At 31.9% G+C, this 26,184-nt stretch overlaps 2 protein-coding genes across 4 annotated transcripts; one reads left to right on the plus strand and one right to left on the minus strand.

Moving 5' to 3' along the window:
- Positions 1–384: 384 nt before the first annotated feature.
- Positions 385–16,433, minus strand: LOC148603669 (cytoplasmic 60S subunit biogenesis factor ZNF622-like). Of its 3 annotated transcripts, none has more exons than XM_088551723.1 (8): positions 16,294–16,433; positions 11,625–11,820; positions 9,046–9,367; positions 8,035–8,220; positions 6,789–6,951; positions 4,271–4,392; positions 2,574–2,708; positions 385–983 (listed from the first exon to the last, which is right to left on the minus strand). In XM_088551723.1, exons 2-8 carry the CDS (start codon positions 11,796–11,798, stop codon positions 856–858), a joined length of 1,230 nt encoding a protein of 409 aa, XP_088407849.1. In that variant the 5' UTR covers positions 11,799–11,820; positions 16,294–16,433; the 3' UTR covers positions 385–855. The 3 variants fall into 3 exon arrangements, with proteins under 3 accessions (XP_088407849.1, XP_088407848.1, XP_088407850.1); XM_088551722.1 differs by having other exon boundaries at positions 16,202–16,319; XM_088551724.1 differs by lacking the exon at positions 16,294–16,433 and adding an exon at positions 16,050–16,068.
- A 36-nt stretch (positions 16,434–16,469) lies between these two features.
- On the plus strand, positions 16,470–25,626 carry LOC148603670 (large ribosomal subunit protein eL43-like). The gene is made up of 4 exons (XM_088551727.1): positions 16,470–16,591; positions 17,104–17,232; positions 20,409–20,491; positions 25,535–25,626. Exons 1-4 carry the CDS (start codon positions 16,589–16,591, stop codon positions 25,596–25,598), a joined length of 279 nt encoding a protein of 92 aa, XP_088407853.1. The 5' UTR covers positions 16,470–16,588; the 3' UTR covers positions 25,599–25,626.
- Positions 25,627–26,184: the final 558 nt, after the last annotated feature.

Below are 26,184 nucleotides of genomic sequence, written 5' to 3' on the forward strand. Positions count from 1 at the left end.
AATGTTAAGTGTTACAGTAATTGTGTAACAGTGTAAATGTGATGGTAGACCTCATCATTGTCTGTTTATTGATCCAGAGGACACATATGTCTAATACATATATTAAAAAAGTTTTTTGAATCATCCCAAACTGAAAGAAGAATCTCTTTAAATAGGAGGAACCATGAATTTTTTCCCTTCTCAAATAGTCTTTAAGTTCACTATTTTCAACCCAAAGTAGTAAAACTTGTACAACTCTTGCACATCAATAAAACAGTTGTGAAAATAACATGTTTTAATGAATAACAAGATTTAATTAATGTCTGGTATCAATCAATCTTCATGCAACCATATTACTTAACAGTAGATGATACAATAAGAATACACATGCATCTTTTTTAAAAAAAAAAAAAGCTATAAATTCACTGCTTAATATCCATCAGAACTGTTTATGTTGCTTAGCTTAATGACAATGCACGTTTTGATATTTTGAAAACAATCTGTAGAATCCTGAATATTGTGATTTTTAAAATAAGTACTATGATGATATTCACAATCAATATAGCATAAATTGTAGTCAAAATTTGTAGAAGCTACAGAGAATTCATTAAGTTAAACAACTCTGTATACATGTACATGTAGTAGAAATAAATTTATTTAATATCATTGTCACTCTTCCATTCTTATTGTAAAATGAAAAAAAAAAAACTTCAGCAATGGCAATAAATTAAATATAGAAAATTTGAAACATTTTAAAATCACAATCAAGTACAGCTTCTAATTTTAAAAAATTCAATCACAAGAATTTCGAATTCATATCGTATGAAATCAGTAATGGCAGAACAAAAATATAACAGTAACATCAACTGATCAACCTCAAAACACGACTTGAGGTCTATAGTGGGTCTGAAACGAATTATTTTTCACTCCCATTCTCATAGAATATCTCTGTTTCTGTCTCTGCATATATCCAAGATCCTTAACTCTTTTCTGTGACAGTTCTCCTTCAATGACAAAAAAACAAAAGTTATCAATAGTTTAAATATATTTTTCATATTGTAATGCATAATGTTAATAAAGTAATGGTTGGTATCTCGGATGCAGCAGAATCTACTCATTCTTCTGTAGTCCCTTATTTCATGATTGATTTAAATTGTGGTTTGTGCTGCTTTTTTTTATGTGTAAGTTTTAGTTTCTCTGTGTAATATGTTTTCAATCTTCGACAGTTGTCTTTTTGAGATAACTCACTCTGTATTGTCTAAATATTTTCTTTTGTCCATCACTTCAAGATTCTTTTTTACTGGTAGCCATACTTTTGTCAAGCTCAGTATTTTTTTCAGCATTGTCAGAGAACACAAGTTCAAATATAATATGCTACTTCCAGTGTTTTGTTGAAGCAGAAACATACATATCATTTTAACTACAAATCAAGAATTTCATAAAATTTCCTAAAGTAAAGTTTGGCAACAAGGGAACATCACTGCAACATAAAAATCTAATTGTCTTCCTAAACATACATGTATACAGGGATATGATGGGTCTAGGACATAAGCCCCCCACCCCAGACAAAAGGCCCCCATCTTATAATAAGAATGATGATGTAAAAATATATATTTATTTTTGTTTATTTTTGTTTGTTAGGGTTTTTTTGTTTATTTTTGTTTGTTAGGTTTTTTTTGTGTATATTTTTTTTTCTTTTGTTGTGACTCTTCCTTTTATATTGGTATTGCATTTTAGTTGTGTTTGTCTTTTTTTGTGTATATTTTAATTCTGTTGAGTGTATTGAAGCAATTTTTGTTTGTATTAAAATGGTTCAATTTCTGTGCATGTTATTTTTCCATTTTTGTTTGTTTGTTGGTTTTGTTTGTGTATTTTTTTTTTCAATTCTAATTAGTATATTTAGGAAGTTTTGTCAAATAAAATGGTTCAGTTTCTGTGTATTTTTTTTCAATTTCATTTCATATTTGATATTGTATTTCTTATTACCAGAATCATCTGAAATTTCATCCATGAAATGAGAAAAGCTGCCAGTAATACACTTTTTAAAAAGAAAACAAAATGACTGTTTTTAGATATATTTCCTTTTTAAAGAGTGTATATTTGGAAACTGTTATCATTCTATTGATAAAATATTGTCAAAAAAAGAAACAAAAAGTTAAAATGTTAACAATTAAGAAATTAAATTTCAAATTATACACTCTCAGTACTAATAGAAATATTATTCATAACTGATAAAATAATTTCTAATGGGGGCTTTTGTCCTAGAGGGGCTTTTATCTGGGGGCTTTTGTCCTGATCCCGGATATAATACAAGGAACAATGGAGAAAGAAAACCAGAAGTACATATTGAGTGAAATAAGGAATTGAAACAGTAAAATCCTGGTTTGTAAAAGTAGAAGTCTGCAGAAAAATCATATCTGCTTTTCATATAAATTTTCCTGGCTAAATTTCACTCATGGAAAGGTATTAAGATATCTTACAATAACTGCTGTAATATCTAAAACCTGAATGAACATGCTTTTGTTGTTTTTTCTTAAAATGTGCCCCAGAATAAAGCATTCTAGACCTAGAACAGATAGGTTATAATAGTATACCTTTGCATCCTGTCCATCCAAGGGCTTTGTATTGGGCCAACATTTTAGGTAAGACATTTTTGGTATGACTAGCATCCCTGTGTGGTAAGTTCTGTTTATAATATTTCTGTAATGATCTGTGACCAATAGTTGCTCCTGTAAAGTGAAGTAAACATGAATGAAATGCTTCATAGCACAGCCGGCTTTGTTATCAATAATATAATGCTTCATAGCAAAGCTGGGTTTGTTATAAATAATGAAATGCTTCACAGCACAATTGGTTTTGTTATAAATAATGAAATGCTTCACAGCACAACTGGGTTTGTTATCAATAATATAATGCTTCATAGCACAGCTGGGTTTGTTATAAATAATGAAATGCTTCACAACACAACTGGGTTTGTTATCAATAATATAATGCTTCATAGCACAGCTGGGTTTGTTATCAATAATGAAATGCTTCACAGCACAACTGGATTTGTTATAAATAATGAAATGCTTCATAGCACAACTGGGTTTGTTATCAATAATATAATGCTTCATAGCACAGCTGGGTTTGTTATCAATAATGAAATGCTTCACAGCACAACTGGGTTTGTTATAAATAATGAAATGCTTCACAGTACAACTGGGTTTGTTATCAATAATATAATGCTTCATAGCAAATCTGGGTTTATTATATATAATGAAATGCTTCACAGCACAATTGGGTTTGTTATCAATAATATAATGCTTCACAGCACAACTGGGTTTGTTATCAAAGATATAATGCTTCACAACATAGCTGGGTTTGTTATAAAGAACATAGGGAATTATATGAAATCAGGCTTTGTCTTTAGTAATTTGTACTCAGAAAAAAACATTTGACTCAGTTGATAATGCACTGCTATGTTGTTACATCAGTAACGTCTGAACCAGACTTCCTATAATACAAGCTGAGCACCTGCATTATAAGTTAAAATGATCAGAATATTTTGACAGTGCAACTACATGTACAGGATGTGGCAAACACTCTGACCCTCTTAGTTTAGAATTTAATAAAAAATAAAAACATTTTTTCCCTGGTCATATTGAGTGATAACTTTTTAGTCTTAGATTATTATTCTATTACTGTCATCAGACAATAACAGTTTCCTTCATGAACCTTATACATGTATCATACCTGTTAACCTCCTACATTTAGGGGGAAACTCCCACAAAATTAATGAAAAAGCTAAAACCTCCCAAATAAAAATGTCTGATTTGTCTGAGGCTTTTGGTTGCAATTACTTCATTTTCTGTGAAAAAAAAAATCATTTTTTTACATAAAAACTTTGCTTTTAAGTAAATATCTTCCACATGAGACACTGTCAATGGAGGGAAAATCCCCACATGAACTATTACAAAGGTTAACAGGTATGCATGTATGTCACTACATTTGATGCCTAAGTTTCCTATGGTGTTTCATGAAAAATAATAAGAGATATCCAGGATCAGTTCACCAACAAGATTAGAAATTGTGAAATCATCAATTTGGATTATCTCCACCTTAAAGTAGATTCTTTTCATCAAAATCCATTGATGTGTTAAGGAGGAGTTGTACTTAGAAGGATGGATCTACAGATGAAGTGATTTCTTTATACCCCTCAAACTTTGTATGCAGGGGTATAAAAAGTTCTACAATATTTTGTTAAAGTATTATCTTCCTGATGCTAAGATGAATTTATTTTTAAACTTACCTGAAGGAAGAACTAGTTCATAGCCATCATCCACTAAGACCTGTGGGCTGACCTCCTGTGAGTCTACCTCCATATCTTCTCCTTCAGCAGACTCTGATTCCCTAAAATCTGGGTAACTGGTTCTGAATAAGGACAGAATACAGAAGATGCATTATAGATATTGAAATTAGTTTCTGCACTTGCATAAAAACGTAAAAATTTATATGAAATAACTATATAAATACTTATCATATTGGTATTTAAAAAAATAGTCCCAAGTTGGTAACAGAAACATAATTTCTGCTTCCATAGAGTTCCATACATTTTTCACTGACATTTCTGGTAGTAACTTGGATCATAACATTTATCTTCATATAAGAGACAGCTAAAATCAACATGAATACACTAAGAACACTTCATTTGAAATATTGGGGTATGAAATGTGATTCTTTTTTTCTGCTAATCTCCAAACCTTCACTCTCTCAAACCCCTGACATTACACATTCATATTTAGTGGGTATTGTCCAGCACCACCTAGTGAGTTACCTAAATTTAACCCAGACCCAACATCCAATCAAATCACTCGTAATAGAAACTCTTTGATATAACTTACAAAATGGTTAAACATAACATCAATTTGTTTAGGTAAAGACTCTAAATATAATCTACAGTTATCATTTTTACTCATATTGAATCATTTGTGACATCTTACCACTGTCAGTTACTATATCGGATCGTTCATTTCCTCATGTTATTGTTTACCTTTCCACTGATGTTATATGTTTAATCGATTTTCATTGGTACTCCCTACCTGGAGAAGTAACCAATTGGAATTGGCTGGATGATACCCACTAAATATTGTTTGAGGGTTTAAGGAGGACTTAAAACCTTGACAAGGGAGGATGCCACACTCCAAAGTAATGTCTTAACATCCTCTGGAACACCAAAATAATGCTACAAACTAGCACTTGAAGCACTACCAAAAGAATTCGCTTGACTAAATATTGTATTTTATCCATCTTTTAGTCAAGCATTCCAATTATTTTAAATTTTCTTCTAAACTTCACTCAGAGTAATAAATGTTACTGATTTTCCAGCATGACATCTAAATATTGACTGGAATTTAGTGTTTGTCCAGTACTACCAGTACTGATCTGTCTGACTCAGGTCAAAGTTCATTAAGGGTATTTGGACAATTATCACTACTAGACATAGAATTTTCCTTACACCTAATTTATCTCAAATCCTACCAATTTGACATAACTAAAGCTTGCCATAGATTTCAGTTTGAAATGTTTACATTAACTCTAGAATGTCTTTCACAAACTTCTACACAGGCTTCTCATACTTAACACATATATACAGTCGAACCTCGTTAGTTCTAGTTATCTGAGGTTCGAGTAATCCGAGGTTGAGGATAAACTGGAAATACCAGTAGTCTGGTCCATGATTGTTTCTGTATTTACATCATATGTTGTACTTGTACATGTACAAAAATGTACTTCACTTTACATGGTACTTCGTAATGTTATGCGTTTCATATCGGAAGATATTTTTTGTATGTTGTACATCATGTTTGAAATACTGAACAACACCGAGGGTTTTAGTGAAATTTCCTTTTAATTTTCTCTACATCAAAAACTTCATAGTTCACATAAACATGCTTTTTTGTTTGATTCACAATCAGGAGCATCGTCAAACCATGTGCTCTACAATATTACGATAAAATTTCAAATTCACTAGCGAAACGAATGTAGTCGTAGAAATACCCTTACTATCGTCTGTTTAATGTTTCATTAATTGGTCAGATACCATTACAATTCAACTGTATTTTAAAAAAAAAAATTTCAAAATATCAAAATATCCGATATCACTGTTGGTGTAAATTCCGACGTATTATTAATAAAATTTGTTTCTTTTAACAACACATGCAATTTTAAATTAATCAAATAAACAAATCAAACCATAAAGAGTGTCAACAAATTAATTTTAAAAACCACGCTAATTGTTGTTAAAACACACTTCCATCATGGTTTGTAATAAAGCAATCATTTTTCTGACTAATTAGTTGACTTCGAGACATCAAGGTTAATTAACCTCAAAGTCCGATCGAGGGGACTGATTGATTACCTTGAGTTATCCAAGGTTTCGATTCATCTGAGTTCGAGTCATCCGAAGTAAAATTGTATTGGAGTAAGTAGAGTTTTGCTGGGACTTTGTAATTAGTTCGAGTTATCCAAGATTTCGACTAAACCGAGTTCGACACATCGAGGTTCGACTGTACTGCAGGAATGTAAATAAGAAAGGGCATGACACTCCTTAAATTTCAGAAAGACTTCTTTCTTTTACTGACTAGGTACCCTTTAGCTCCTACTGTCTGTCATTTAAATCAAGATACAGGGCCTTGGATTTAAGTAAGGATTTCTCAGTCAATATTAGAAATCCTGGTAGCACATGAACATATATAGTCTTTTAACCAACACTTAGCATGCTTAGAGTTTTGGAAATGTTTATTTTGATTCTACCCCTGAATTTGTACCTGTAATCATAGTAGTCAGCATATTCATACACTGTGTCTCCCTCATGTAGCATCTTACAGTGTCCTTTGTCCATCATGTGCTTCTGTACTGCCTGAACCGAGTGAAAGGTCTTGCCTTTCTCGTTACACCATAAGCAAATATGGCCAACACCAACTTTTTCTCCTGGAATTAAATGTACCAATGAATTAAATATATCTTTGTTGAAAACTAAATAGTGCCAACTTTCTATGGTCAATGGCCATACTATACACACAGTGCCTGTAGCATGTGTAGTAAAGGGTGTTACAACTGAAAAGAACAACAAGGTAAACATATCATCAAAGATGCAGTTGAGTGTAATATATTTTCTAAGTTTGGTATTCACATGTAACACTTTCTACTGCAGGCACTATGTGTCTATCACTACTGAGTACATTTGCAACATATTGAAAAAACTACAATTTCCAGTCAAAAGATGGTGATATATCATAAATAAAAGGTGATACATCCTAAGTAGGAGGAGGGTTGTGCATCTCGAGGAGGATGATAAAACATGAGGAAGGTGATATATCCAGAGGAAAGTATATATCCTCAAGAGGGTGATATAACATTGTACGAGGGAAATCATGGTAAAGGGAGTGGAGAAATTAAGGAATAGACCAAAATAACTAATGCTGATTTTCAAATAGAAACCTTATATTAAGTTGTATGAAATACATGTATAGTATATATCACAAAACAGATTTCACTCTGACTCCTCTATTCAAGACTTTTATCTAAAATATGTTTAAAATATATGCAACTGCTCATAATGAAAATCTTGTCATAAATATATGAATAACCATAATTTAGGGAGATGATCTTGTGAGGAACAACAGGGAAGTAGAAACTAGAAAAATATGCAAAGAGTAAATATACAGTAAATAAGGAATCCCTAGTCAAATCTGGATTTGAAATAAACAAATGTCTGCTAAATAGCAGAAGATACTGGTCCCTGAACTGAAGCACTTGACTTTATTTTTCACTTGAAAACATCATTTCTGCAAAATTCAGAAGTTTAATCTACAATTATGAGGTTAGAGCAATTATTTGGTGTACATTTATAAACATGGCAAGAATCACAACAAAATTTAAAAGTGAAATGTTTCCTATCTTGACAGAAAAAAATGCAAAATCTGAACAAATGGGGTAATGCATGAAAAAGTGATTGCCAAACTTTTCCTGTAAACATTAATGAGAATATATTTTGTATTAATGTTTTCATACCAAGGTATACAATTAATCCTTCTAGGTCAGATATGTATTCAGCATCAGGCAGGAAGAAACCATGTTTCTTGGACATGTGGTTGACATTTTTCTCCAATGTAGAACTAACATGTGAACAAAATAGACATTCTTCTATCCCAATGGCATTCTCCTCCCAACTGTCATCTGATTCACCATCAGAACCATCTGTAAAAGAAGATAAGCAATTTTATTGTTCTGAAGCATAGATATTATATATGTGAATCCAGGCTACTTTGAATAATTATCATCTGAAGTACTTTGATGTTGACCTCTATTCTACTGTGGAAGTACTTTTATTCGTGGGTTCCAATTTTCATGGTTAAGGGGAAACCGATCAGTTCTTAGATTCTTTAATTCATGGTTTGAAAACTCTAAAGTACTTCCTTTTTGTTCGGAATCAAATTTTGGTTTAGCAAACACATGAAAACCACAAACAATTGGTACTGCATGAACAATAATATTTTCACAGTATTTTAAATTAGAAAGACTATAGTAAAGCATGAAAGGCATTACATTATTACTTTTTGTGCATAGCCTAATGGGCTTTTTGAAACTCATACTGGCATACCAGTAAACAATTAAAGATGACTATATACGTCAAATTTTCTTGTCCAATCAAGAAAAATAGATATACACAAGGTTTTAGCATTTTGATATCTACATTTAATCAGTAAAAATTATAGGTTTGCAGGTTAAACTTTGTTCATCCAACTAAATATTTTCTTGTGTTGCTATGGTAAGTGAATACTGTACAGAGGGTTGTTTAGGCTAGTGTAAAATTTGGGGATTTTTAAGCAAATAGGTATAGGAAAAAAAATAGCTTTTCTAACTTTAATGTATGCTAAGTTCTTAAGTCATGAGTTAGTATTTTGTGGAATCCATTTTGGTGTTTTTAGACTAAAATAAGCATCTAACGAAAATAACCCATTACACGGTACGTCACTCTAAAAATAGTTTAACACATGTTTTCATGTTCAATTCACAACTAACCATCATCAGAAACTTCCATCTGATTTGAAGTTTTAGGTTTATCTCCCTTGCCCCTTGCACCAGATGACATTTTAGATTTGATTGCCATATTCAAACAATCTTTCATCAATCTCTTTTCACTTTCTGGTAGTTCTGTATTTTCTGTGCATTCTGAGTCTTTTTCTTTATTTTTCTCCATCTCAACCTGCAGGTTTGCAGCATGTTTGGTAACAATATCTTTATGCTTCTTAGATTTTAAGTGGTTTTCATATTGGTTTTTTGAACCAAAGTGCTTACTACACAAGTCACATGAAAATGTAGTTTCTGCATTGACTTCGGCAGTCTGAAATGAAAAAAGACATGTAATTGAGAAAGGGAAATTAGGAGAACCAATATTCAAACAAAAGTTAGCATCCACATTACTTATTTTTTTGTTGAAATCATGGAGAAAATTCATAAATATATATGTGTTATTTGGTCACGGCCAAAATTTCAAGATTTTTTATTTACACTCAAACAGCACATGCTGCACTGAAGAGGCAGACAATATCATATACAAAGTATTGGAGAACTTCGTTAGATGAACGAGATACAATACATACATGTACAATGTAAAAGTAATTACAAATAAAGAGTGCAAATTAAATGGCAAATATGTACTTTAATAGTCCCGTGTTCATCGTGAATCAATCAACATATGGTAAAGCGATAAAGGAATGTAGTTCACATCTGGTAGATATACCTTTGCCAGATTATTTCGAACTCTGACATTACAAAAAGGCAATAAACCCATAGGTTTTGTTTTCACTAAGACAGTAATTTGGAATGTACATAACTCTGAATCGCCTTATTTCTTGATTCCGACATACACATACATTGTACACTACAGTCAACCAAAATTTTAATTTCTCCACTATTCACAGTAGAGTCACTCATACCCTCCACTATGACTCCACCAAAGTAAAAACCATGATAAAATTGCTCCATTTCAATATTTTTCAATATTTTTTTCTGTCCTTTACTGAAATGTTATTGATCTGCAAGAACCATTTAATATAACTAGATATAAAGACATGAGAACTTAATTACAGAAAATTTCTTAAAATGTGACTCCATTGTGTAGACTGGAGACACTGTGACTCCACTCAAAATATTTCCACAGTGGAGAGTGGAGAAATTAAAATTTGTGTTGTCAGTATAATGAAATTCATCACCAAAAACCTGGACTTTCTATTATGAACATCATGATGGGGAGATATTCAAATGCAGACCTTGATAGCACTTTTCACAAAAATTGTAAGTGTAAAATTAGACAAAAAAGATCGTAGAATTGTGACTTAAACTGATTTTACCAGATGTTTACCCTACCCTTGCACCTAATTAACTTTTGTTACTTTGTATATATTATTTTAGTTACTTTACGTTCTCTGTTGTGTTTGTCTGTCTTCCATGTCTGGTCTTCGTCTCTGGATTACATTTTCTTGATTTTCACTAGAATCTTGGTTCACTTGATTACTCTCTCACACTTATAACTTTCTTTTAAATCGACCAAAGTTAGGTTAATAGATAGAGTTTCTTTTTACAATAACATATTTTTTACAAAGAGATATTTTTTATAACAACATAATTTATGAAAATCAAAACTTTTTTGTTTTTTGTTAATTAACCCTGATGTTTCAAAGTCAACTAATTAGTCAGAAATCTGATTGCTTTATTACAAACCATGACTGAATTTGTTTTTACAACAACTAGCATGGCTTTTAAGTCATTTGTTGACCCTCTTTATGGCTTAATTTGTGTATTTAATTAATCCAAAATAGCATATGCTGTGAAAAGAAACAAATTCTAACACTGATATTGGATATTTTGATAAAAATAAAAAATAATACAAATGAATTTTAATGGTATCTAAACATCAAACATACGATAGTAAATGTATTTCAAAGACTACATTTGTTTCGCTGGTGAATCTGCAATTTTACTGTAGTAATGTAGAGCACATGGTTTGATGATACTCCTGATTATGAGTCATACAAAGCAGCATGTTATAAACTTATGTTTTTGATGTAGAAAAAAAATAAAAAGGAAATTTCCCTCAAACAATCAGTGTCTCCAGTATTTAAAACATGACATACAACACACAAAAAAGTTTCTTCCGGTACGAAACGCAAGACATCGCGAAGTACCCTGTATGGTGAAGTACATATACATACATGTACAAGCACAAAAAATGACATAAATGCAGAAATAATTATTGACCAAACTATTTGCAGGTTAAACTCAACTTCATATAACTTGAACCTCAGATAACATTTTGCCTGGTCTCTTCGACTACACTCATTCGATTGATATGAAATTGGCAAACACATCTACCTGTATGTACAATGTATGTATGTGGGTATGTAAAATGTTAATTTTTGTGTTTATCAATATTCCTATTTTGCCAAAAAAAGCATATCAGGATGGAGGTAAAAATTAGTGTTGTTTTGAGTTTTGAAAAAAGATCTTCTGTTTAAATGTACAAACAAGATTTTTGCAGGTACTAACTTTTTTGCACTTAACTTTTATACAAATTCAATGAAATATTATACAAGCTTAACCTGTTCTCTCTGTGCAAGCACTTTCTGTTGGAATGTATCTGCAGTCACTGGGGGAAGTTCTGCTACTTTTCGTTTAAGGTTATATCTGTGCCAATCAGTTTTATAATGACCTCTCTGTAAATCCAAGTTTGCAAATCCTACTCTACAGGTGATACAGGTATATAACCCTGACATGGCATCAAAATTAGTAGTTCCCCTAAAAATACAATGTATACATACATTTCTTACATGAAAAAACATATTGGTAATTTTCTTCATCTTGTTACTAGTCTGATGCTTATCATGCCTATTAAGTTTGGCAAAAGGCTTGTAAAGCTCCTCGCATGATCCTGTAAATTCAAGAGAATAGATTTCTAACACCCATTCAAATGAATTGTGTGGTTGTTCAGAGAACAAAGACAACATGAATGAAATCCCCTTATGTGTAAAATAAGTGTGTACAGCTCATTATGACCAGAGTAATCAAACTCTGAACATATGAGAAATGTATGGACACAACATTCAAGCTTGAAACAGTTCTGAATTCTGAATGGGATAAAACATTGACACAGGATAAGACTTTGTCAAGAATCAATTTTAGTGGCCACTTTCTTGCCTTTTATTCATAATTGGTTCTAGTCAAACCCCAAATACATGTATTAATTTCAGCCTTAGGGGTATGGCAATTTGTTGTATACATGTATGTACATAAAATGTTCAGAGATGCATTTACAAAAAAATGTACTTTTTTCAAGTTACATGTTTTATCCAGACAACTGGAAAGTGCTTGTTTCTGACCTATTTTTACTCCTGAACTGTGCAGGGCAAAATCAATCTAGCCTTCATTTTATGGTACATGACACCTTGTGGTCAAATTTTAAAGAGATCCATTCACTGTACAATTAAGATAATTATCTCAATACACTAAATACTTGTTTCTGACCAATTTCAGGATATTTATTCCCTAACTGTTTCAGTCGCAACCCATCAATTAATCCCAGTCTTTCCTTTATGGTATGGAAAGAACTATACACTTACATGTATATTCAAGTTATTGTCAAAATATGAAATATCTACATATCCTTATATGACTGTCTTTTGTTGTATTATTTCATCTTCATCTTCATTGACACAGGTGCGACATCCTCAGACATTTGTACACCGCCCATGAGTCAAGTATCAGTAAATTTTGCCCAGGTGTGTGGATCAAACAAGGTCAGAAAAAGTACTGGATGTGTCTTTACAGACAGAGGATTTCTCTAGTATAGAACCATCGATGGTGTTCCAATCACGGATCATGTTTGGAATAAAGCTGAACATCAGTATAGGCTTATGGAATGTAAAACTGTTGACTATGTCTGTTACAATTTGGTCTTGTCTTGTGTGTAATATCTGCAGTTGGTATATTTGCCAATCCGTATAATCCTTTATGGAGTAGTATTAATCTATTCTCTCTTCTTTTAGAGAATAGTTTTTCATATACATTTATTTTATAGTCATAGAGTGACTCATCAGTTCTTGAAATGCTTTCATAATATGATTAAGTTATTTTTTGTGAATTGCACTCTTAATGAACTTGACATTCTCCATGGTTATATCAACGAATCAATTTACTGTTTTTTTTCATTGCAAAAAAGTATATTTATAAATGTAAATTAAATGAAACTTTACCAAATGTTATTGGAGTTAGTGCAAAATCGAGCAATAGAAATCCTTTGAACATCAAATAGCAATTAAAAAATGGTAAATTTATGAATCATGAGATATTTTGGGTCCCTCTTAATTTCATTTTTTAAGTAATTTTTTACCATATTTTGGTTGAACATGTAATATTTTATTATTCTTTCAAAGATCATATAAAAATGTAAATGGCAAACAGTACTACCAAACTACTGAGATTTCAAAAATGATATGTGAATTGATTGTGTGTATGTGTGATATTTCAATTTTTTTTTTGGTTATACTTACAGTTACATTGGACAAATTTATATATAATCATGTACATGTACTGTTATAAAATTAATAGTCAGTGTACATTGAAATCTTGGTTCAGTTTGTTTCTGTATATTCTCCTCTACTTTTCCCTAAATACCCTTGTCAGGTGGTATTGTACAGGGATTTGTAAAATCCTGACTATGATATAAACAAATAAAAAAAAAATTATAAAAAAAGAAATACAATGTACCATATCTACTCATATAACAATATTGTGTTTATCTAAGTGACTCATAATGTTTGAACATACTATGTGGTTGCACAGTTTACATAAAGTACAAGTTAATGGAACTGGTCGGTAGTTTGCAGGCGTTGATCAATCAGCATTTTTATATAGAGAGCATATGTTTGCTGTGGTCTGGAATTGAACTAGTGTCAATTGTTTGTTGAATAAATGTGATATTATAGGAGTGAATTCAGTTGCAAGTTCTTTCAGTACATTTCATCAGGCCCACATGCTTTGGATGTGTTTAGTCCTCAAAATAACTTTTTGACTCCTTCTTCAATTACTTTGATATCTTCAATTCTCGGATCTTTTAATGAGGGGTACTGCATCAGTTTTGTAGTACTTGGTGAACACTGCTGAATTGTTCATTTAATGCTGCTGCCTTTTCTTGGACATTTTCTGCTATGTTTCCTGATTTTGTCTTTCAGTGGGGGAATGCTTTGAGTGTCCTTCTTTTGCACTGTAATGTATTTCCAAAACAGCTTATTATTCTGTTTTATATCTCCAATCATATTTTCAACATATTTATTATGGGCTTTTGTGATTTCGCCCTTAATTTCACTTTGACTAGCGCCATTTAGATTTTTATCTAGAACTCCCAGTCTCCTTAGCTCTCTTATGAAGTATACTCCTTTTTCTGTTCATAGATCTAATTGTTTGGTTATCCAAGGTAATTGTTTTCTAGATCTGGACATCTTTGACAGTATATTTTGTCAAGACTTCCTTAAATAAGCTTTGATGAGTTTCCAGTTCTTTTCTAAATTTCTAGAGTTTTGCATGCCATTGAAATACCGCTCACGCATAAAACTTTCATTAAAAGTCTCTGTTTCTTCTTTCATTCTCTGATAGTCACCTTTGTTGTATAGGTAATATTTTGAATTTTTCTTTTCAGAGTTTTTGTTGGCTTCATATACATGCATGATGAGCATGATATAACTTCATGATCCCTGCGTTTGTCAGGTGAGTTTACATCACAGATTCGACCAGGTAGTGTTGTTAAAAGTAGGTATAAAATGTGATCTTCTCTAGTTGGAAAGTCTATCATTGTGATCTTCTCTAGTTGGAAAGTCTATCATTTGCTCCATGTGGTGATCATTTAATTTATCGATGATATTCTGACTGTCGCTTTGGTTTAACGTTTGCCGTCACTTCTCAATCTTGTGTTCCAGTCAATATTCGGAAAATTAAAGTCACCCATTAGATGAATATCTGCAGTTTTATTTCTGGTGATAGGTTTTACAATCTTAAGTATCAAGTTGCTCTCTTAAAAGCTGCAGGTTTTCAGTTGGTCTTTCAGGGTCCTTATACCAACTTCCAAAGAAGTGTGGTGATCCATAGGACATAACTTTTGCCCAGACAGACTCTGAACCATTTTCTAATATATACATGTACAGTGGCATAGCATTCAAGGATCTAATTACAAGGAGTATGACACCATCACCACGACCATGAAGTGTACGGTTGTTTCTATATATATCATAGTCCAAGTTGTCCGGACAAAGTTTACATGTTAAGATTGTTTTGTCAATTTTGGTTTCCTGTATGGCTATAATCTCGGGTTGTTCATTTTCTAAGAAGGATACAAGGTCTAGTTTCTTCCCTCTAATACTGTTAATATTTATTAACATAAGTTTCACTTTTATTCTAGACACATTCATTGCTCTTTATTGTAGTTTGATGTTGCAATTTGTTTCCTCCAAGAGTTTCAAATTGGTCGCTGGTTTCAACTGGAGTAGTATTTTCAAAAAAATCATGAAAAAAAAAGAGTCTTCTTCTACTTCTACTTCTACCAGTTCGCGACCGCCATCAATTACTGATGATACTGTCACTGTCACTTTCAGTGCGCAATGCCCTATTTTACTTTGTAGCCATTAAATGAAAAATTAACAAAGTGTGCTGTACAATTAACTGTGCAAGTAAAAACAACTTGATTAATTTAATCAAGTAAATGAGCCTTGAAAGATTCAAGACTCTTGGCAGAGGCAATGTAAGTGGGCAGAGCATTCCAGTCCCGGATGGTTCTTGGGTAGAATGACTCTTTCCTCAGTACTGTGTTGCATGATGGTAATTGGTAGGAGTGTAGGCCCATATTTCGACTGAGTCTTACTGGACTGAGAAGTTCATGGATACACAGCTTATAAAATGATTGTTTCTTAACCTTTATTCGAAAAGTTTAAGGTAATGACTCATAAAAAATAAATCACTATCAACCTACGTTACCTTACTTTTGAGGTTTGAATCTAGTTAATTGTTTGTTTTATCAAGATCCACCAACAAATATTCCACCACAATTTTGTTACCGTCATACAGTTATAGAAATTAAAAGTTGAAGTCCACAACACTCGTCAACAGATTTTCTTTATCAAAATATATTTACCTTCTTTTACCCATGGTCAGTGGTATGCTTTTCTATTTAAAAGAATGTTTGTAATGAAATCTTTTTTTTTTATTTTGATACGAATGACTTACTTTCAACGTGTTTTGCAATGTTGGGAATTAAAGAACCAACTTCCGGTCAAAATCCGGAATTCGAAGCACTATCAAATTCAATATTTAACTATTAAGAATACGTAACGACTCATAATGTTCAATTGCATTTGATTATAAATACGTATATCATACACATGCTAACATTAAGTGATTAACAATGAAAAGTTTAACGTGGATTTTGGCTGAAAGCGAGGGTTTCACATTTGATCCGTAATCTGACATTATAATTTACATTCAACATCCGCTTCCTTTTTAACTTTTCTGTAAATCCGAAATGGTACGTGATAAACAATCTACCTCAATCGGTATCGATGAATGGGTCAATTAAGTCACGAGATATCATGTATGCTTTTCTTCAAACCTCCAGATTAAGCTGTTTGGTGTTCGTTTTAAATGCGCACTGCATTCGTCAATTAAAATGCCATTTTCCATCTCTTCGTTGGTAGCGGTAGAAATTTCATAGAAAAATAGCCCATGACTTCTTTTTGAGTCAAATAATTACTAGCTTAACAGGCTATAACACTTGGCCTGGGTACATAATGTATACATATATGTATTAGCTCATGAAACCATACATGTGGAAGATATTTTTAATGGTGAATTATCAACTTACTCAACTTGCTGCCAGTTGGTCCAGACATAAGTCAAAACATACAACACACTGTGCATATAAATCAATATCAGCATAAATTTAGAATAATTTTTTGCCTACATTTTGTTGATATGTCTTTTCAAAATTGAATGTTTTTAAGAACTTCAAAATAATGTTCTCATGTTATCTTTTTTCAGGCAAAGAGGACAAGAAAAGTTGGTATAACAGGAAAGTATGGTACCCGTTATGGTGCCTCACTTAGAAAAACCATCAGAAAGATGGAAGTAGAACAGCACGCCAAGTACACATGTCAATTTTGTGGAAAGGTATGAATAAACTTCATATAGCTATAGGAGCCAAGTACACATACTTTACAAAGCCAAGGTAACAAGTCAAATCAGCACTTGGTTGAATTGGCACCTGTCATTATGCTTAATTCCATACCTAAATAATAGTAAAATCTGCAAAAAAAATGAGGAAGCAAGAAATGACAAAAAAAATATTTAAATGGATATCACCTTAAGTTACGTGGAAAAGTAAGCATTGTCAATAAGTTCTTGATTTAAACAACATTAAAAAATAACGCTTCTATTAGTTGTTCTTCATCATATAAATGCATGAAATTGTGGTTGGATATGGAAAATATATAGGCAACTTTCACATTTGTGTTCTTGAAATATTCTTTCTTTATATCGAGGTCAACAGGTGTATGATACACTACTGTCAACCAGGACTTTATGTTACAGGGACTTGTCACTCATAACTAATTCTATATGATGTGTAAAAATAACTGCCTCCTTGGTCTATATACTGGTTAAACTTGTGAGCCTTTAAGATTCACATTTGACATATGCATACTTGAGGGAGAGAAATTATTAAGGATTTTAGTTATACAAGTTATAAAATTGACAAACTGATGTCAAAGTTGTGGTGAAAATACTGAGGAAGGGTGTGTTTTCAAAACACTAAAATATAAGGCCAAAAAGGTCTGTTTAGGGTTACATTCGTCCCAAAATAGGGTAGGTAGGCATTTTCATTTTATTTTTTCTCAACTAAAGTTGAGCCTAAATTTGTAAAATAGCATCATGTTTAAGTCATGGAAGTCTTTGGTTGTAAGTAGAAAGTTTAATTTTTAACATACATGTATACACCTATTAATCATGTCTTTTCTTAAAATATACTTATTTTTTTGTAGGAATTTTGAACAAAATATAAGTAAACTGTATTTTAAAATGTTACCTGCAAATATATTTTAAAAAGTTACGAATTTCTTTGTTCATTGATGTATTTTTTGAAAGACAAAGTGAAAAATGCATATTTATATGAATTAAGTGTTATCAAAATGTGTCATTCATTTGTTTCATTAAACCTTGAATATGAAGCATTTATTACATTTTAGTGCCACGATGCTGTTGGCTTCCATTGTGCTCATCATCAGTAATAAGCTTGGTTTTACGTGATATAAGTCAGTCTACAATTCAAATACTATTGTGACCTGGTTTTAAATGTATTTTCAGTTTTACCGGAAATGATCTGTATTTTACCAGCAGTTGGGGGATATTACCGATTTTGTTAATTTTGGAGAAAAAAATAGGGTAGGTCGGGAAACCTGAAACAGACATTTTTTTGGGTTTTTTTTTTGTGGCCTAATGAAAATGTCATAATTTACCTGTGAAGATCAGTAATTATTATTTATTTATAAGAAATTACCACAGCGAAAATTAAAGAAATTGGTCAACTTCTAACTGTTAATTAAGTATTCCAAACTCATTATTATGTAATAAGAGTTATATCAATTTAAAGAAGTCTCTTCAGTCTTTTATTTGGTAGTAAATTCATATGGTTGAACTAACAAACAGACATAATGATTAACAACTTACTAGGGTATAGTTTAGGAAAATGAAAATTTTGAAATTTTTTTCTCAAGACAAATGTTCATTCATAAAGTCACCATTTTATTGCTATTCAAAGCACACTTATTATAAAAAGCAGATTTTTTTCTTCCCTTTGATATCAATTTTATTTTTAATGGATGCAATAGTTTTCACAACATTCAAGACAAATCATACTTATGAACCTTTATAAACGTGAATTTTTTTGCTTATTTTTCTGAAAAGACCTAATTTTTAAAATGGAAAATATTTATATTCCTTTCATTTTTGAATAAACAAAAATTGATGTTGCCCGTCTCCAATCTTTTATCTTTAATTTGGGACATCACTCATCAAAATCCATCCTATGTTTTTTACGAACACCCTTATCCAATATTCAACAGGGAAATTTTTCGAAAATTGGCCAGTTAACAGCCAAATAGGAATGGCAGCTTACTATATAAATGATAACAACTGTATAACTAAATTTTAATTTCTCGACTTTATAGTGGAGTCAATCATGTCTTAGGATAAAATTGCTCCATATAATTACTTACCATTATTTTTTCTTTCCATAACTGAGAAATGTTATTAAACTGCTTTAACCATTAAATATACCTAGATATAAAGACAGGAGTATTAAACTACAGACAGTTTTTGAAATGGTGTATCCACTGTAGAGAGTGGAGACACTATGACCCTACTCAAATTATCTCCACTGTAGACTGGAGTGGAGAAATTAAAATTTGTGCTGACAGTAGTGTATGAATTAAGGGAACAGATACTTGAACTGATCTTTACAAAGAATTTTTAAATGATGCATATACATGTATTGTAGAAGCATTTCATATAGTTTGAAGACCTATTTCTACACAAAAAAACTATAGCTGTTCTTACAGTGAAAGAAATTAGCTGTAGACCTACAGACCGAGTCTATGAACATGTAATTATGAAGCAGGTCTATGAAAAAATTGGCTCAATTTCCTTTGAAATGTACAGTTTGGTCTACATAAAATTATGATGGGTCTGTGTTGACAAAAAAGTTTCTAACACTGTTCTTATAGCTTTCAAATCTGATATCCTTCCTTTGTCTAGTATGAAACCAGAAACCAATTTCCACCAGATTCTACTTAAATGGTTAATTTGAAAATCTTCCATTTTACAGAAATGTTGTCACTCTGGTACTGTACATGTATTATATCTGTTGACATTCCAAGCTGCTTTTTCTAACTTAATATTTTTTGCTCATTGCATACTGATTTCTACTTTGAAATTCCCATTCAGTTGTAATTGTTTTTTTTTTTTTTTTTTTTTTTCAGGCCTGATTTTCTTCCACTTTTTTAAACCCAGAATTAACCGTTATGGTTTTTTTTTTTTTGGTTTTTTTTTACAGTATGTTTTCTTTTGATTGCCACAATTTCCACTTCTTGCTTGAATCTGTAAACCATGTCTGTTGGTGCTTCGGAAGTACACCAAATGGCACAAACATCTTCAGAATTTCAATCTGCACGAGAGGACTTTTGTATGATACTGTCAAACTTCTTTCATAATTTATCAATAAAATTCCTCTGAAACCCTCCTAAAATGATTATGTAGTCCTTCTCTGGTTTAGAAGAAAAAATATTTTCCAGGATGCAATGAGAAGAAAGGCTGTTGGAATCTGGCATTGTACAAGATGTATGAAAACTGTTGCTGGTGGTGCTTGGATTTACAGGTAATTTTTTCTAACAATATACATGTATACAAAAATATGTAACTGTCTATAAACCTCGAAGGCCATGTGAGCTATCGCCATCACTTGGCGTCCATTGTTGTCATAAACAATTTTTCGAAACTCTTCTCCCATGACAATTCTTTACCAATTGTAACCAAACTTGGTATGAACGTTCCTTGTGGGTATTCTGCATAGAACAGATGTGGAGATTTTTTATCCATTGTAAAACATGGTCACTGTTTTTATAAAAAGAACATAGGGGTCAGGCTGTAGTTTCTCACAAATATTTCAAAAACATTAGGTTAAGCCAAATTTTGACAGGGTAAAAGTGTTAAGCATGATCAGATCTATCTGTGGTCAAGTTTTCATTTTATTCTGTTTTGTCATGTTGGAGTTACTGCCCTTTTTCCATGTTTTTTTTTGGTATTTTTAATGTTATTTCTTTCAAAAATCTTCTCCTGACACTACTTGACCAATTGAAACCAAATTTGGTATGAATGTTTCTTGGAGTGTCCTACATGGAATTGTTGTGAGGACTATTGATTAGTCAAAGACAAGGCTGCCATTACTGGAAATAGAACATAAGGGTCAGACAGTAGTTTTTCGCTTGTAATATTTCCATAACTGGTAGGTTCAGCCAAATTCTTTCAGTTGCCGAAATAATCCTTTTTATAAGGCCTACCAAAGTCTCCAGGGATCAGAGTTGTCAAGACGATTCATTGTAAGAGTTATTGCCCTTGAAAGATGAAACATGACCATTTTCTTTTTTGAGTTTTCAGTCAATATCGTGAAAAGTATTGTAGAAAGAAAGAAACTCTCTATTTCTGAAATGATGCTTATGTTAAGTCCTACCTAAGTCTTCTTGAGTCAAAATTATCGGACAACTTGCAAAATTTATTGCCCTTAAAAGGGAGAATTTAACTAGGTGAGCGATTCAGGCTTCTGGGAGCCACTTGTTTAAAGATGAGTTAAATAAGAATGCGAGACTGTTTATACCCTCTATAAGGAATTATTCCCCTTTCCCTTAATGACAGTTTCATATTTACTAATTCCTGGAAAGTTTAAAGTTATTCTTTAGGCTAACATAGCACATGATTTTTTTTTTTAATCTGTGAGTTTTTTATGTTAACTATCCAATTGGTGTACATTATTTGAGTCTCTTTATTATGGCCCAATAAATGCAGAAAAACAGTTATTAAATATAACCTACGGAAAATTTCAAATTTCCTATGGAAAATTTCATTGGTAAGGGGAGATAACTCAGTACAAAAAAGGTCTCACTAACCACTTCCAGGTCAAATGACCACCCCCTTATGTAGTACAGTCGACTCTACTTATTCGCATATCGCTTTATTGCATATTTCGGTTATTAACATAATTTTCTCCTGCACAAAACCATTTCCTATTATTCTATTAAGGGAAAAATCGCTTATTTGCATAGGCCATGCAGGTGCATTTCGGTTTATTGCATAGAGAATTTTGCCTCATCCAGGTAAAGACAGGTTTTCCCAAATTCGATTTTAAGCCTTCTGGTCATAAATATGTCAATTATATTTATTGTTGTAAAAACTAGATTATCATCAATCAGGAGGTGTTAATAATGGATTAAAAAACATAATGGACATAAAAGACAATTTAAATGATTTCTAATTACATTAAAATAAACAAGCACTTAGGTCAACAATGACTTCTGACGACATGCAAAACATCACCTTATGATGCGGCTTTGGGTTCGGCTTGGGGTATTTTTTGTCCCTATTTAAATTCTTCCGACTACAAATGATTATCAATGTAAATTTAATTTTCTTTAATGAGCTGAACAGTTTTTAGTGAGCTTGGGTTACTAGGCATAAATATCAACCGAAAATTAAGTCATCATTCATTCAGTACAATGTCTAATGAAATTCAACTACCCTAAGGTGCCCCATACTATCCACACTTCATAGGATCATATTGAGGTCAATGACATGTATGATACACAACTATCAGTGTACAATGGCGATTGAACAGAGGAATAAAAAAGCACAGACCATTTCAAAAGCCCAGAAACTGCAAACATTGATGAATATTACACTGAATCCTGGCTGAAATATGAAATATGGGATTTTCTTTCATAGAAAGGTCAGGAAATTACTTGACTATTTATAGATGAGAAACATGTGGTTTTACTTATAATACACACGATTTAAAGAAGGTCAATAAACAAGACAAACACAATATATATTATTATTTATTGATAAAAGAACAATACAATGAGGTCTACAACAATTAAATACCAGATCAGAAATTTTGAACAGTGATATCCACAGTATCATAGTCTTACCTGAACTCACACTTCCGGTAAAATCGTAATTTCGGTTATAAGAATAGCCCGGTTATTTGCATAATTTTTACTGGCAAATAGGCTATGCAATTAAGCAGAATCTACTGTACCAAAAACACACTGAATCTAGACATATGTATTGTAAGTGCATTATTTGTGTGTATTATGATTAAAAGTAGTCAAAATAAAGCTGAGAATGTGCACTTTAAAATCATATATGTAATTAACTACTAAAGTGTATGAATATTGTTTACATGTGTTAGTAATTTGCCTCCATGCTGTCAGTTAGCAGAACAGGTAAAAATGTGGATTTTCGGTATTATTTATTCAAGTAAATTTTGTGAAGAATTTCTACAATCATCGTACCATTAGCATAATGATTTTGGAAGCCTTATTTTCCAAGCTTTGCAACGGTATGCAACTTTCAGATGTCACTTGTCCTGGGAATTCACAGTGAAACTTTGAAAATTACTTTTTTAACATGTAAAGTAATGGAAACGTTAGAAGTGGTTAGTGAGACCAAAGGTTGAATATCATTAAAATTTGATACAAAATTATGCCTTACCTGGTTTGTAAAATTTAGGAATAGTAGACATTTTAGCATTAATCTAAATCTAAGGATCTACAACTTCAAAGAGTTTTCATATCTTTTATCCAAAACCAATGTTCATGTAGATTTATGACTAAGTAGTATACCATGTTATCATTTATCGAGATGATTAAGTCTTGATTAAAATGATATCTAAATTTTCTACTTTTTGTGATTAAAAAATTCTTTTAACTTAGTTTACATAGATAGTTTGCAGATACAATTTTAAATAATCCAAAAGGTCAGTGTCAGAAGTAAGCAAGTTATGTAATAAAAATGAACCGAATGTAGAATATGTGAGGTGGTCAGTAAGGCCAAAAAAGTATGTTTCATGCTACCTTACCTATTCTAGTTTTTTGTGCCTATCCTAAAAATTTTATGGCTGTTTTGGCTCAAGCACCATTTAAGTCCAGATTGTTTCCCTATTATTTTCATGTAAAATGTTCTTAATAATAACATTATCCCTTCCTACCCTGTTTATTCATGCTGGTTACAGGAAATAAAACCACCATTATTTTTTTTTACAGTATTATTACCCCTCTATGATATAGGTTGTTATAGATTTTTTGAAATGCTACATGTACATGTATTCTGAGTTTCCTTGAGTTACTTTTTTGTGTGTACTTAAGGCATAATATTCTAGATATGAAAACTTTCAAAACTTTCATTTGCAATTAGTTAAGGATTCAAATCAAATTTTGCTAGATTGACTGGACTACTTTGATAAGCTTTAAAAGGTAATGTTTTTTCTGAGCTTAATTCTTCTGACTTCCCAAGAACTTCAAATTTTGATGAGGGACAGAAAAGCAGTATATGCCGATCTGGAACTGAAGACCGATACCGAACTGACAAAAACGTACTCCCAATATCATTAGTTATGACTTGTTTATTATGCCTGACAGTTTTCCTCTTTGGGAAAAATATTTTTCAACATTTTGGGAAAAGTCATTAGGGGAAACATGATATTAGGCTGCAATAAAAGGGCAACAAAATCACTGATTATCAATTGTGTTAGTCCAAAAAAAAATAATGTTAAAGTTTGCCATTTAGACATTCACACCATGTAAACAAAACAAGGTTAACAAACAATTGTGACATAACATCTTTTAAAGCCAAAACCAAAAAGAAACCCTTGAACTCTCATCAAATTAGATTTGAAAAGTTAAATATGATTTCCTCTCTAAATAGTAAATAAAACATGAGGAATATCAAGTTCCCTTACAAGTGGAAAGACAAACTGATAAGCATGATGAATGAAGATCTTAGTAGTCTTGCTGTAAGAAAAAAAGCTAAGCTTATACCTTTATAATTATAACATGATGATGTTTGACTCTACAGTAAATGATTGAAAACACCTTGAAATGTTAGATGTAAATTTTATTTCAGATCATATCAAGTCAGAAAAAGTCAAGATGCTATACCAAATTGGGGAAACCAGTGTTCTAGGATTTTTCATGAATTAAGGTTTCCTTGGGAAAAATCCATATAAAGTCAACTTTCCCACAGTCAATGACTGCTCTCCTAACAAAACAAATCCTTACAGCATATTAAGTTTTCTACTTGCCACAAGAAAGTGTAACTAAGTAGCTAACTTTCCCTGACCCCAATTTCACTTGCCCCGGGTAACGGGAAATAGGAATCTTAGAACACTGGAAACATAGTCATGTTCCATACATACACAGGCATTTTTAAGTGAAAATAGTGTTTAAACTTTTCCCAGAATACTGATTAAGCACAGAGATTTCTTCCCCATTGACCAAAAGTGGATTTCCCAATTTACTCTGAAAAAATTCCTTTTGTTTATCCCAGGGAAGATTTTTTTCCCTTTTTTTAGCAGAGTTCTGCTTTTTCAAATCTTGATTTTACCGTTATGGTTCATTTGTTTTTCTATATATTTACTTCCGATTTTGCAAATTTCTGCTTTGATTGTTGACCTCGTAGAATTCATCCCTGTAATCCAACTAAACCAGTTTCTTATAGTGAAAATAGGTTACATTTTGTGGGCTGAAAGCTTACATGTATATACCAAGAGAACAGCTTGGAAGCTCAACAGTTTCTCTTACATGTATTTGCTTTTATTGAGATGAAAAGAGGCTAATTTCCCAAAGTAAACATTGTTATTTTTTTTCAGTACAAATGCTGCAGCTACAGTAAGAAGTGCCGTCAGACGTCTCAGAGAAATGAAAGAACTGTGATCAACCGGAATAAAAGAAAAAAATCCTCTTTAAGCTTTCCAGTTTATGCCTTCTCCTGACAATATTCACATGTACATATACTGTTTGGGCCAAAATCTAATAATTTTTAGCTTACCTGCCCTGTCTTGAAGGGCAATTGTCATCACTTTGTGACTGTCAAAATGAAAGAAATTTGTGGTGGTATATTGGTATGGCCCTGTCGTAGCCTTCTATGGACAACTTCGTTTTGTGTGTTAAATGGAATATTGATTGATCTTCTTACAATTTTGCAACAAGGTTCCAGATTATAAATGGAAGGTTGGTATTGATTTAGGGGTTATGACCCTAACCATTTTTCAATTAAAATAAGCATTTCATGAAATTAATCTATAATACTCCAATGAAAGCATAGGAATACCTGGTATCATTCTATAGTATTCTATACTACAATTGTCTGACTTGGATTTAATTTTAGGGTAAGGACTTAACTTTCCAGAAATAAGGGGCCAAAAACATGCATCTTGCAGTTGTCTAGGACATTTATTAGGAACTATAGTGAATGAGTCTGTTTTTAAGTTGTATTACAAGGCGTATTCCTCATAGAAAG

The sequence above is a fragment of the Perna viridis genome, chromosome 11 (genome assembly GCF_037379345.1).
Source record: "Perna viridis isolate PV_CMFRI_1.1 ecotype Kerala chromosome 11, ASM3737934v1, whole genome shotgun sequence".
NCBI lineage: Eukaryota > Metazoa > Mollusca > Bivalvia > Mytilida > Mytilidae > Perna > Perna viridis.

Excerpts from the sequence above, each read along its gene's own strand:
- LOC148603669 (XM_088551722.1), bottom strand. Across the intron at positions 8,221-9,045 it reads GATGGAAGTTTCTGATGATG|ATGGTTCTGATGGTGAATCA; the intron begins GTTAGTTGTGAA and ends CTTCTTTTACAG. Across the intron at positions 4,393-6,788 it reads GCTGACTACTATGATTACAG|AACCAGTTACCCAGATTTTA; the intron begins GTACAAATTCAG and ends GTCCTTATTCAG.
- LOC148603670 (XM_088551727.1), top strand. Across the intron at positions 17,233-20,408 it reads CATGTCAATTTTGTGGAAAG|GATGCAATGAGAAGAAAGGC; the intron begins GTATGAATAAAC and ends AATATTTTCCAG. Across the intron at positions 20,492-25,534 it reads GGTGGTGCTTGGATTTACAG|TACAAATGCTGCAGCTACAG; the intron begins GTAATTTTTTCT and ends ATTTTTTTTCAG.